At 32.9% G+C, this 14,287-nt stretch overlaps 1 protein-coding gene and 1 pseudogene across 1 annotated transcript; one reads left to right on the top strand and one right to left on the bottom strand.

Moving 5' to 3' along the window:
* Positions 1–616: 616 nt before the first annotated feature.
* Positions 617–1,665, bottom strand: LOC108487665 (probable methyltransferase TCM_000331). The gene is made up of 3 exons (XM_017792041.2): positions 1,534–1,665; positions 1,008–1,415; positions 617–927 (listed from the first exon to the last, which is right to left on the bottom strand). Exons 1-3 carry the CDS (start codon positions 1,606–1,608, stop codon positions 736–738), a joined length of 675 nt encoding a protein of 224 aa, XP_017647530.2. The 5' UTR covers positions 1,609–1,665; the 3' UTR covers positions 617–735.
* A 10,185-nt stretch (positions 1,666–11,850) lies between these two features.
* Positions 11,851–14,219, top strand: LOC108487664 (uncharacterized; annotated as a pseudogene).
* Positions 14,220–14,287: the final 68 nt, after the last annotated feature.

Raw genomic sequence — 14,287 nt, 5'->3', positions numbered from 1 at the left:
GAATTCTCGAAAATAAAATTGCTCATTATTTAATTCTTATTTAAATCTCATGTGTTTTTAGTTTTAAAAGGATGTTCGATTATTTAGGTTCAAAGAGAAAGTCAAACTTCGTAAGTTAAGGCACAACTTCTAGAATCTCTAAATAAGAACGTTGCCTTGGTTTTAAAATTTCCCTTTTTATGCATCGAGTAAAAATGAATGTAACACTTAAATTGACGTACATTTAGTTTATTTGGGCATAGTGTAAAGATGGAAAAATTATTTTAACAAGGTGGCATGATAAGGTAAAATAGTAGAGGATAAAAAATGAAATGATGATATAAATAGATAAGTAGATGAATAAAGAAAATAAATAAAAGGTAAAATAAAAAATGTCATACTAGTGAGTAATAATAAGGCAAATATAATGAAAGTGAAAATATTAATTTATAACAATGATTTCATGTCGTGATTACTATCATAATGTGAATAATGAAATAATAATAATAATAATAATAATAATAGTAATAATAATAATAATAATGAGGGCAAAAATGCACAATAAAAGGAAATATAAATAACATCAATTTTAAGTATTAAAAAGAGTAAACGAATAATTAATAAATAAATAAATGATAAAATAGTTCATAAAAGGGTGAAATTAAATAAATAAAGGACTGAATTGGAATTTAAATGAAATTAAAAGCATAAATCATAATAAATTAAATAAATTAAATAATAAAGCAGAATAAATGACTAAAATAAAATGCGAGAAAAGGAATAGGGACCAAATTGGAAATTATTTCCAACCCCATTAAAGAGTGACCAAATTCGTGAAGAATTTGTGAAGTTTTTCTGAAATTGGTCTGCATAAGCTTTGAAAACACTGGGAGGACTTGATCTTGCCATGTATACGTTCCCCTTGTTGTCCTCCAGTCCAACAGGGACCTAATCACATATATTCCAACAATTAAAATAAGGGATAACACCCAAAACAGGTATCTATCTTTTTTGGTTCAATGACTAACCTTTGAGAGCCAATGAATCCCATAGGAAGAATGCACAAAGTGCAAACTTTTGGTTGGAAGGAGTCTGTGATAGAAAGAACCTGCAACTCCTCCTATAAAACACCTTTCCTGCAACATATCTCCTCTCTCTTTCTTAAGCCTCTCATAGAATCCAGGAATTGACTTAAACACAAAATTGAAGTCATTCTCTGGGAGATCATTTAGAAGCACTTCAAACTCGGGTAACTTCAACTGTTCTTGTTGACATATCCCATGAACGGTGTCAATAATGTGCCATATAGCCAAGAAGACGTTAGGACCTGAAGAGCAACCCAAGTCTGCCACCTTCATACAAACTGGAACAATCTTCTTGAATGCATCTGTGATAGATTCTTCAATAATTGGCCTTATTTTCAATATTACTTGTTTCTGAAAGAATATTTAACATAAGGAAGAAGATGAAGATGTTGAAAAAAAGAAAAAGAACATATATAATGGAGAACTGACGAATATTAAAATTACAGATGAAAGAAGGACGGAAAGAGACCTGAAAAGATGAATTATTAGCATAGCTAATTTCATGATCTGCTGCATTCATGTGAAGAATCATTTCTGCATCCATTTTGCTTATTTACTTCAAAAACTTGATGTAATGTTGCGTTTGTCCATGCTCATTCCTTACGACTCTATATATATAAATATAATAATTATCCCTAGAACTTGTTTTGTCTTGAGCTATTCACCACAATTAACTCGTGATTTGGTCAATAAAGTTAATCATTTCTTAGGAAGCCTCCGGAGGCTGCCGTATTAGTAAAATAATATTAAAATATAAATATAAATCAAATTTTAATATCTTATATTTGAAATTACATTTGAAAGTAATATTTGATATATAATAAAATGATAGACCCGTCTTCAAAAATATGAAATCATGTCTCGAGACACAAATTTTAATGTTTTGAGACGGTCAAACTTTGAAGCAAAAATAATTAAAATAATTTGAAGTTTGTCCCGAGACAAGAAATCCTCTATATTAAAAGTATGACTTCATACTCACACGGCAGGTGAAATTTGTAGGTTACCGAGCTTCATGGCATCATCGTAAACACAAGCATAACTTAAAATTATAACTACGTCTCCCTCAAAGCGAGAGAGAAATAAATCATTAAACGTGAAAATTTCAACATGCAAGAAAAAGGAAAAAAAAAAACAATTTAGAAGAGACTGAGATATGGGTGAGTATAGGATGAAGAAAGAGGATTTATATAGGGAATGGGGCAGGGTATAAAGGGAAAAAAATTTATCCCCGAAATCCTGAGTTATAGGTCTTAGAAGCAATCAAGTTGGGTAGGTTGAAATGGCTAGAGAGAAAACGCTTATTGCAAAGGGCATTTTCATCTAACATGGGAGTGAAAATGCTTCCTGAAGGACGCAATTCCACTGAAATGTCAGACATATGGCTTGAAAACGTTTCCTGCAATAAGCATTTTCACTGCCATGTTAGATGAAAACGCCCCTTATAGAGAGCATTTTCTCTCTAAGCGTTTCAACCACCAAATTTGATTGCTTCTGAGCCCCTGCAACTCGGGATTCCCGAGATAAACTTAATTGAGGAAAATGTAGAAATTGCATGTGTAAAACTCGCATGCCAAATTTAATATTAATTATTGAAGTGTAGAGGAGCTAATTAAAACACTAACTAATGCAGTGAAAATACTAGCTTATTCATTTATTCATTAATTTTTCCTATAAAGTGTAAGTTAATATTAATTATTGAAGTAAGATATATTACAATATGCAAGCCAAAGTTTTAGTCTTTTTCCGAACCTTCTCAACAATTCTTTGCTTTCTGAAAATATTATAATTAACAAATGAATGACTAAAAACTTAAATGAAAAAGTAACATAAATAATTGTAAATTTTAAACTCACAATACGATTGTGTACAAATCAAACCAATTTAATAAATTTATTTTGTATATTGTAAATAGGTGTACATTTGAGATGTAAAACAAAGTATACAAAAAATTACAAAATTACAAAATAACATAATCATCGGCGTCCCGAATGTGTGCCACAACTGGGTGGCCGTCGGGCACACCTAGGTCTCTGTCGCACTATTTGGTTTGGCAACTCCTCGTTGACTTTGACTTTATCTTTACGTGTACGTCGAGGTTGATCACTAACTTCATCTACATCCTATGTGGTTGACTGCGACCGTGTCCTAGCCGCCCATCGTAGAACCTCCCATTTGAGTCAACAGTTGCAAGGATGACCCACCTCGATAGAACAACGATGCTGGGGGTGTTTGCGACACTATCAATGGACCACTATATGGTATCATATGGCCTAATTATGGATAGAAGGTGGGAATTATCAGTGAGACCAGACGCATCGGTGTGTTGGCAGGATCGACATGTAATATGGTACGGTGAGTGGCGATTGTGCAAAATATATCCCTGAAGAAGGTTTTGATGCAGGGAATAAGTGCATGTACTATGGTGCTTTTGTAAAATAAATTGGTGCTGAATGTGTTGATGCAGGAAATAATTGTGTTTGTTGTGGTGGTTGTGTAAAATAAACCAGAGCTGAAGGTGATAATGCGGGGAATGAGTGTGAGTGTTGTGATGCTTGTGACAAAAAAACTGAGTTATAAGCAAAAATAAATTAACCATATTGAACAAGAAGTTGCATGATAATCGGGTCCTCCAGTATAGATGGAGCAGATATTGATCTCGCCACAGCATTTTCTCCCAACCTAGGATTGAGGGGCCCTTATCTTGGCCTATGGAAACATTTCCTGCTTCTTTCTAAAGTTAATAGTAGATACTGCTTACCGTTATGCCTGAACCAATCCATGTAATCTGGAGATGTTGCTAACTCCGGTGTGACAAATGGTTTACACGTTGGCAAGTAATCGTACCTACACTGTTATATCTTGATATAGTTCTTGTGGAATATTGGTCAATCTTCCTCGAGTTTCTCCCTCAAGTCAATCTTGTGTAGGTCACCGAGTTTCTGGGATGGCGGTAGAATACATTGCGTACACCCAAACTGACGCATTACTCGGTTGGATTCGTGCATCTCGACCGTTGCAAAAATTATCAATAGCACTTTGACATGTCAAATGTTGCGATTGGCTGAAAATTCGACCAGGATGCATTATTAAATCTTCAGATTTGCATATGGCATCCATACAAACTACAATACAAATTTATAAATTTTAGCACGTGCCTAATATTAAATTTCAAATGCTAGAATAAAAAATCGATAACTTTGAAATTCATAAACTAACCTCCTTTGCGGTTTGTTGACCTAAAGATAATCAAATATCCTCGAGCTCAGTCAGTATATCGCTATGTCTCACGGGTTTGTTCCACTCAATGGGGTAAAAATGGTAGCTGATATCATGCCAATGATTGAAGAAGGAGCATGCAACCGCCAATTTTAACTTTATCTGGTATTGTCACTCGACAAATTTCTCGGTACAATGTCATCAGCATCGCTGATCCCCAACTAAGTCATCTCGATTCTTTCAAGTAGGCTAGTAGTAGTAGCCACCTTAAATGTACCAGATTGCGAGAATTATCTGACATTAGTAGACCCCCGGTCAACCTCAAGATGAATGCACGCGCGAATTGTTCCTTTTCAATGTCACTCGCAGAAGCCTCGATAGTTTGGAAGTTGTCCTTCAACCATCTCATCTCGATCCGACTACCCCTAAACTTGTTCAAAACCTTCCCTAGTAGTTCCTCGCATGTTGCAATCCAATTGACACTAATAACTGGCTTCGTAACGACATCCCCATCAACTGGTAGATTGAGTTGTAAACTAACGTCCTCAAGTGTAATTGTATACTTGTTGTAGGAAAAGATGGAATACGAGTGTCTTCGGCCTCTATTTTTTGACCAAAGCACTGATTAGTGGGGGATACAATTTAGTACCCCCAAGCATGCGAGCCATGTATAAAAATCATGCATCTCGCAAGTGGCCAGGAATGGCATCCGGTGCACCTTAGCTTAAATTGTTTATGTACGTTCCAAAATCCGTTCTTTGAGTTGAGATATAAACATAAAAAATTAATAATCTAGACAACATAGTAATTAACTATTTAAAATTAAATAATTTCATAAATTTTCTTACCATTTGTAATTGAATGCCAGAAATATGTTGTCATCCAATCGAATAAGTTGATTTGTCATTTAAAAATTATAACAAATAAAATAGAATTGAACAGAATAAAATTTAAAAAAAATAATTGAGGATTGAGGATTAAAAATTGAAGATTGAAAATAGAAAATAGAAAATTGGAAATTGAGGATTGAGGTTAAGGAATGAAGATTGAGGATCGAAAATTTAGGAAGGAAGAATGAGTATGGAGTATTTGGTTGAAAAGAATGAATTTTTGAGGGCTTTATATAGGAAATTTTATGGTTGTTGGAGTCCTCGTAGCCATTTGAAAAGTTACCGTTGAAAGGAAAACACGTCCAAATGTGGCAGTGAAAAAAGACGCGTTTTCAGGAGAAAGGGAAAAAACAATGTATAAGTAAATTTGTCCAGAGATGTGTCGTGGAAGAACCACTGCCTTATAAGCAAATTCGCCCTGGTCGGTGTAATCGTGTAGTGGACGTTGCCTCCCAAGGTTAACACAGTACTTCAATATTCGTACACTCGAATAAAAAATGTGAAACACAATGGACATTGATCTTCTTAAAAGAATGGAAACCGAATAACAAAAACAGTTGATTGGAAATCTGATCGGAAAATAAACTGGAAAAAATTAGTGAGACCACACTAGGTTCAATTCCCGGGAAATATTAGAAGGGTCACAAACGGTCCCGCTTAAAACCTGATCTCCTAGACAGAATCTCTCTCTTATGTCATTTCACAAAACACCAGAATTTAGAGAACGGAGAGAAACTACTTTTCTCTTGTTCTATTTTATGAAAAATAAGGAAAATGACCTCCTATTTATACAATTTTCTGAACGACAAAATGGTAAAATAACATTTTCAGTTTCCAAAAATAGTAGAGGATTTTCCTTAATTGAAAATATTCTGCAAATATTTTCTACAACAATCAGAGGATTTTTCGCAACTGGAAATATTCTTTTGCGTTACCAACAGTTTTTATTGAAGTTTTGTTCTTCAAGGAGGACAATTTTTCCATCATCCATCTTATTTTCATTTTCTTCCATTCAATATTCTTTCCTTCCCACCATAATATTTATTTTTCTCTTTATTTTCATTATTTCTAATTCATTTTGTTTCAGCTTGGATCTTTCTTAAATGGTGCGCACACATAGTATGGAAGAGGAGAATGATAAACTTTAGGTCAAATCTTTTTGTCAATGTGTGAGGGAAGTTTGAAGGAGAAAAGTTGAAACTTGTTTTCCAAAAGGATGAGGCCAAATCTGAAATTAAAAGATAAATAAGATTGGAACAATTCCAAAATAATAATAATAAAGAATAAATAAAGATAGATGGAAGATGAAAGAATGATAAAAAAAAAACTTACGATAAAGAGATCAAGGGAGAAAGATATCTAATGGAACCCCTTGAAGAACAAGCCTTAATAAACTCCACTAATTACTGTAATCGACTCCTTAACCTAGATAACTTGGCAAATCGAAAGGTGAGGAACTCTCACCAACAATCTCAAAGAAGATTGAGTTGAAAATTATTTTAAAAGAAACAAGAAAATATTTCTTGCAAAGGAGAATAACTCAAAGAGCACTTTTATTCAAATCGAAGTTGGGTCCCTTTATGGTGGGTGGCGACACCTTTTTATACAAGAAAGGAGTTTAAAAAAAGTAACAAATCCCTAAAAACTTGCCTAGAAAATGTGGATGGCTAAGAAAAAAAATCCCTAAAAACTAGCTTAAAAATGCGAGCGGTTAAAAAAGGTGACTCTTTCTTCCTAAAAAACTTAAAAGAGAAAAGAAAAGACTAAAGCTTAGTTTGGATTGGCAGTGCGTTTACCTCCGGTGAAGTTAAAAATAATAGTGGCAGTAAGATTAGTTACTGTAACGATGAGATTGGATATTATAGCTGTAAGATTAGAAACAGCGGTAAGGTGTATGTTTATATTCAAATGCAGCTATAGCGATGAGGTGAGAATAGAAAATGACTATTAAAGACATTAGATTAGATATTATATATAATAAATAATAAATAAAAATATTGAAAGCCTTTACATCAAAATATGAAAAGTTAAAATAATAAATAATTTGAATTTTTTAATTATAAAAAAAATATTAAATTTAATATTAATAATATTATTTGAAAATTTTAAATTAAAAAATAAGATATAAAAGGATAAAAGAAAAAGTAAAAAGCATGGATGAAATGGTACTTTCCATCTTTCAAAAGGAGTTGCAAATTTTCACTACATGTAAAACCTCTAGTGGTGCCACTGATATTGCGGCACGATGAGAAGACTCCAACGTGGTAGACAGGTAAAAATCCAAACACCAATATCAGTGCGATTGATTTCAAAAGGTGATCTAAACGCATTGAAACGGGGAATCAATTGTATCCACAGGAAGCCTAAGTTAATTTGGCTAGCTTTGTAAGAGTTGTGCATAGACCAAATTTGCAAGAAAACAAATCAACATGGGCTTCAAAATAAAATTCCTAATTGGGTCTTTGATAGATTAGACCAAAAATAGAACAATTAAGTCTTCAAGTGATCCGAATAAACTTTAAATGGGCTTGGTCTTCAATTATTGTTTGTTTGGGCTACGCTCTTCACAATTTAGACTCTTGCAAACTTATTAATACCTTTCAATTATGTTAAACCTTTTGGATTCCATCTAAAAACTCGCCGCAAATTGATTAATCTTCTAGACTTGAAAAACTGTAGGTTCGGTGAATTTAAGTTAATAAATTTTACCCCGTCCACATATGTATCAACGTCACAAGTGAGTAGATCCAAGATCAATTCAACTTAGGCCATGTCTCTATATTCTAGGAGCCATCTGCTCCAATACCCAAAATAAAGTATCTTCCCAATTAGACTTAATAGGTAATAAAATAGTCCCTCAGATCAATTGCTCATTTTGATCCCTTAGACTACGGATAATTTAGATTTCCTACTACTATAAGTTGCCTTCCTGCATCATAATTTATCCTTATGATGCAACTTAATAATAGTTAATCCTTAGGTAATTAATGAGTCAATATTTGTTTATTCGTGCAAAAATCATTGAAGTTAAACATGCAAAGATAATTATTCAACCATAAAATTTTATTTAGCATATATGTTCAAAAAATTTACAAACATAATGACAAAATCGCTATACTAAGGCCGCAAAATGCCAACAAACTAATATGATAACTTTGATTCAATAGTTCATGTTCCTCGGTTACTTTGGACAACTTTAAGGGAGCAGGCGAATAGTGTTGTTAAATATTCTTTAGATTTTTGAGTTTCGAATGTTGGGGGTTATTTTTATTGGAAAGAGACATAATTTCTTATTCAAGTTCCCATAAGTAATGTTTTAGTGGTGAGCAAAAAATTCATAAACCAATTAAATAGAAAAGAATTGAATTAAAATAATCCAAATAAATCAATTTTTCAGTTCAATCAATTTTAATATTTTAAATTGAGTAAAGTTTTAATTATTAAACACAAAACCCATATCCAAACCGAGCCCAAAATAAAACAAATACTCAATATCCAACGTTAGAAAACCCCAATACCCATATAAAACCCACAACAACAGCTCAACTTCAAAATAAACCTAATTACTCAAACAAATAAATAACCAAATATAAAACTTACAATTAATTTAAGTTAAATGGATTCTCAAAACCTATGGCCCATTGGTTTTAATATATAATCAAGATTGGCTTTATAAAATTAAACAAATACTATACTGTTAGTACACCTTAATTCAGTAGAGGAAAGGTTTACTATAGATATCTAGGCACCCAGAGATAAGGAAAAACGTAGTAAACAACGAAATACTTCGAAGAGTTGAAAATAAGCATAGATCTAGAAATTCCCGAATAGATCAACCTTTCAAATTGTTGTTGAATTCATAGGTAGACCAAAGATAACCGGATGAACTAAAACATCTTAGAAGCTTGAGAAAAAGAAAGCAAATGATTTAAATACATTTAATAAAATAAAATAAGTACCACAATTCACGTTTAATGTTGTATAAATTTTCATTTGGTTGATAAAACAACTTCTTAAGACGTTATGAAAAAAGAAAAGCCAAAACAAAATATTAATTGCAATTATTTTTTTGAAGAACGTGCCTAATTATTCATTACCACCTTCAAATTTTGAATTCATCATTCATCATCTTGCTTAATATTTATTTTCATTCGTTATCTAATCAATAAATTCAATTTAATTATTTTAGATTTTAATTTAGGATTTATTCAATTTTTAATATATAAACTCCAACCAATTTGATGGGAACTGCTTCTTCTTGTATGATAATCTTTTTTAAGATTAAAGTTGTCAAGGGTGTTTCCTCGTATAACTCGAGAGTCGGTTGTCCCATAAGAAAATATATCTTAAAGCTCAAAGCATCCTACTCTCCCTCTCCCAAGTCCCAAGCTTTTTCTTTTTAGGAATAATCATTTTTTTTTAGCCTTTCAATTTTTTTTTAAAAGTCCTTTTGGATCTTCATTTATATTTTTATTTTTGAATTTTTTTTTGTCAAATTATTTTAAAATTAATAAAAAAAAGGTTAACATTTGTTAACTTTGATGATATAGCATATACGTGGCTTGTCACGATGCTTACATGTCATTCACGTGACAATCTACGTGTGTACCATGTCATAACTTTTCCATCCATTTTGTGGTGATTTCACAAAAAATGCAAGTTTAAGCCTATGACAGACTTGATTGAGACTTCATTGAGGATACTTTATCGGATATCAAAATTCCAGGTACCATGAAACAACTTATCATGCACTGTGTTTGTTCATCTTCAATGTGGGTTATCTGGAACGAGAATCCGTCTGATATGTTTACTTCTCCTCGAGGAATTAGAAAATGTGACCCATTACCACCTTACCTATTTGTTCTTTGTATGGAGCGTTTGGCTCAAAGTATTAATGTTGAAGTCAAGAAAGGGTGTGGAAATCTATAAAACTCTCAAGAAATGGACCTAGTATCTCTCATCTATTCTTTGTTGATGACTTAGTATTATTTAGTGAGGCATCCTTTGATCAGATGTTGATTATGAAAAAGGTGATTGAAAGTTTTTGCGGTAGTTCTAGGCATCGAGTCAATGCGCAAAAAAGAATTTTTTTCCTCTAAAAATGTTCATAATGACTTGAAAAGGAGCATTAGTTGTGGCCTTGGTTATTCACATGTAGATAATTTTGGTAAGTATCTAGGTGTCCCACTTCTACATCAGAGAGTGACTAAAGATACTTGTTATTTTATGGTGGATAATATGAGGAAAAGAATAGTTGGGTGGAAAGTTAAGTTGCTCTCTCTAGTTGGAAGAATTACTTTAGCGAAGTCAGTTTTAACGTCTCTACCCATGTATGTCATGCAATTGATAGTCATTTCAAAAGGAGTATGTTCTAAGATGGAAAAAATTATTCAGAATTTTCTTTGGGGGCACAATGATGAGAAGAAAGGGATAAACCTTGTCAAATGGGAAGACATATGCAAAAACAAAAAATGGTGGTCTTGGGTTCAAGAAAATTGATTGTCAAAATGATGCATTCCTTATGAAGATTGGTTAAAATCTTATCAGAAAGCCTGAGCAATTATGGGTTCAGGTTCTTGGTTTGAAATATAAGTGGAAGGGCAAGGCGCCTATTGTCTTACTGGTGGGTAATGCTTCTCAATTTTGGAAGGGTATTTGTAGGATCTAGAGCAAAGTACGGGAAAGTGTCGTATGTAGGGGTGTTCAATCGGTTAACCGACCCGAATTACTATTAACCGAATTAACCGACCCTTTTAAACTCTTAACCGTTAACCGAACTGAAATTTTTTCAAAAAAAATTAACCGAACTGAACTTTTTTCGGTTAATTCTGTCTGTTAACCGAATTAACCGAAATTTATATATATTTTTTATTTTTGGTTAAAACAAGTATAAAACATATCAAAAATTAATCGACTTAACCGACCGATTAATTTATATTTCCAAAAAATTAACCGAACAGACCGAATACTTATATATTATAATTTTATTTATTAAATTCGGTTAATTCAGTTAACCGATCGATTTCGAACCGAATTAACCGTTAATCGAACTTCCAAAAAATTATTAACCAACCCCCGACCGAATTAATTCGGTTAACTAACCGATTAACCTAATTCGGTCAGTTAACCAAATTAATTCAGTTTTACCCGAAATTTGCACACTCCTAGTCGTATGGAATGTTGGGAAGTGTTTAAACGGTGATTTTCGGAGAGATACTTGAGTGAAGGAATGGGGTCCTCTAATTAATGTCTGTACACAACCCGAAATTATACCCATTGAACATGTTCCTGTTATGGAAATGGTTTTACCGAGTAGAGATTGGAACTGGGAGCTGATAAAAGATATGTTACCGCCACCTGTGGTTTCATGCATTGCATCTTATAAGCCTCTTTTTGTTACTGATGTGAATGATTTTGTTGGATGGGACAAGGATAAAAATCACACGTTTTCAATTTGATCTACTTATTATTAATGAAAAAATTAATGATTTTGTTGGATGAGGCAAGGATAAAAATTAAATTCTGACATGTCATAATTTTTTCATCTATTTTGTGGTGATTTCACAAAAAATACAAGTATAAGGATTAAAAAACAAGTGAAAAGATAAATTGGGGGCTAAAATGAATTTTTTGTAAAGTTGGAGGGCCAAAAAATTCATTATGCCTTTCCTAAATTTTTATTTAAACCGTGTCTAATTTGAGGTGGTAGGATTTTCAAGGATGGCATCGGCAACTGGTGGCAAAGAAGGAGAAGAAGTTGGTAATATCTTCAAGTTGTCCGAAACCACTGTACTTAAAATCCAGAAGGGTGACATCACTCTCTGGTTCCTTAATGGCTCCTCCGATGCTATTGTAAGTCATTAATCTTTCTTTCTTTTTTCTTCAAATTTTCTATTGTGCAACAGAGGGTTTCTTTTTTCCTCATAATTTAATGGCAAATATATACGTTTTGGGGGTGGGAAGTATTGGTAGTGATTAGTGAGATCATGGGGCAAAGGTGCCCCAATTTATATTCTTTGCAATTATATTAAACTTTGTATAATCCATTAAAGAAGAAAGTGTGGTGTGTATATATCGTTGCTTAATTATTTCATTCTCATCAAGTAGATATTATTGATACATATAAGTGTATGTGTTATGCTTGAAACTTGAACTAAACAATTGAATTAGAAGAATTCAAGTTTTAGGGAATTTATGTATACTTGTGGCTTGTGATGATTTATAAGCTTGTACAGGTAAATCCAGCAAATGAAAGAATGCTTGGAGGTGGTGGGGCTGATGGAGGTATAATAAATATACAATAAACATAGGGAGAACGGAGGATTGGTTCATTCGGTCTAATTAGATAAATTTGAAATCCGACTTAACGACCATCTTCACATTTTATTTAACTATGGCCAACATAAGTTACTTACTCTTGGCCTTCTCCCTATTGAATTTTCATACAAGAATTAATATAATGTCATTGAAGCTCCAATGACCAATATTAATACAATGATACCAGCTATACATAGAGCAGCTGGACCAGAACTCGTTGAAGCATGCTATAAAGTCCCAGAATGAACCTGATGTTCGTCGTCCCACTGGAGAAGCAAGGATTACCCCGTAAGTTATCCTTCTTTCTAGTTTTATATAAACACATATTATATATAATAACATATTGATGTGTTTTGCAGAGGTTTTAAACTGCCTGCATCTCATGTAATTCACACTGTTGGACCTATTTATGATTCTCATAAAGACCCCAAAGCCTCCTTGACAAGTGCATACAAGTATGCCATCAATATACAAGATGATTCTTATATATTAATTGCTAACTTTTTTATCATTTATATTCTCTTGAATATTACCAAATTGGTTGCAGAAACTGCTTGAGTGTGGCTAAAGAGAACAACATTGAATACATTGCTTTTACTGCCATATCTTGTGGTGTATACGGGTAAGAAATGTTTTAGTATTAGGAACTACCAGTGGTTTTTTCTTTACTGGTGTATTTGAATAACTTATGTGTATCTTTGTTGCATGCTTCTCAATGGATCTATCACATGGACTCGTATCTGCTATTTTTTAGTGTATTATTCAATGTTCATGCATGGGAGAATATGATCATTCTTTTCTACAAAATCACACGCATATACACATGTATATTCATCTAAATAATGAAAACTTGTTATGAGTATGGATGTTGAATGATGTGATCAGTTAGTATTTAATGTCTTATTTACCTCTCTGAAAATTTTTCAGGTATCCTTTTGAAGAAGCTGCAACAATTGCTATATCTACTGTCAAAAACTTTGCAGATGGCATTAAAGAGGTTTTTTTTTTTTTCTCCTTTTTGGCTTCAGATTCTTGCAGTCCAAGATTGTTGATTGATAGATCGATGATCCTAAACATCCTTGTCCAGATGATAGATGTACATATAGGCTTGTAAGTTGAAATTCAATAAAGATCAATATTACCATGACCCCATCTTCCATGTAGATAATATTGTTGTTAATTTGAATCTTGCTTAAATATCAGCATCATCAGTTGAAGCCTTACTATGTCGTAATAGTGCATGGCAACTCATGTCAGATTCATCTTAATTCATAATTGTTCCACTGGATATCCATCCTTATCCTCCTTTTCAATGCTTATTCTTTTTTTTTTTTTTTTTTTTTTTGGGATAAAGCTTCATTAGAAAATTGTTGGTCCTCCCTTGAAATTCACAGGTACACTTTGTTTTGTTCTCGGATCAACTGTATAATGTTTGGTTGAACAAGGCAAAGGAATTGCTCCAAGCTTCAATGCATCAAAGCAGCCAGAATTAACTTGTCCTGCCTTCATCCTTAAGGATTCAGAAACTTCAAAAGTGTGTGTATTAAATTTAACTATGAGAGAATTGCATTCAGTTGGTTTGCTAGGATCCACAGTATTTGGCAAATTTGAGGCATCCATGCTTCAACGTTCATGCTGTCTACCTGCTATGGTTTCAACAGTTGTTTTGAAAGTACAATTACCTCTAATCAGTTAAACTTTTATAAATCCTAAAAATCTGCGGTAAAAATGGAACACATGAAGCACTTGTTATATATATGTCTCAACTTGAATGTGCTGATGTCTTTGCTACTCCCT

The sequence above is a fragment of the Gossypium arboreum genome, chromosome 10, assembly GCF_025698485.1.
Source record: "Gossypium arboreum isolate Shixiya-1 chromosome 10, ASM2569848v2, whole genome shotgun sequence".
Classification (NCBI taxonomy): Eukaryota; Viridiplantae; Streptophyta; class Magnoliopsida; order Malvales; family Malvaceae; genus Gossypium; species Gossypium arboreum.
The sequence above is the reverse complement of the archived record's forward strand: the minus strand, read 5'-3'. Positions and strand labels throughout refer to the sequence as shown.

What these genes read in the sequence shown, in the direction of transcription:
- LOC108487665 (XM_017792041.2), bottom strand. Translation starts at nt 1,608, where the DNA reads ATGGATGCAGAAATGATTCTTCACATGAATGCAGCAGATCATGAAATT. An exon ending in CTAATAATTCATCTTTTCAG is followed by an intron (nt 1,416 to 1,533) that starts GTCTCTTTCCGT and finishes ATATTCTTTCAG; the next exon opens with AAACAAGTAATATTGAAAAT. An exon ending in GGATTCATTGGCTCTCAAAG is followed by an intron (nt 928 to 1,007) that starts GTTAGTCATTGA and finishes ATATGTGATTAG; the next exon opens with GTCCCTGTTGGACTGGAGGA.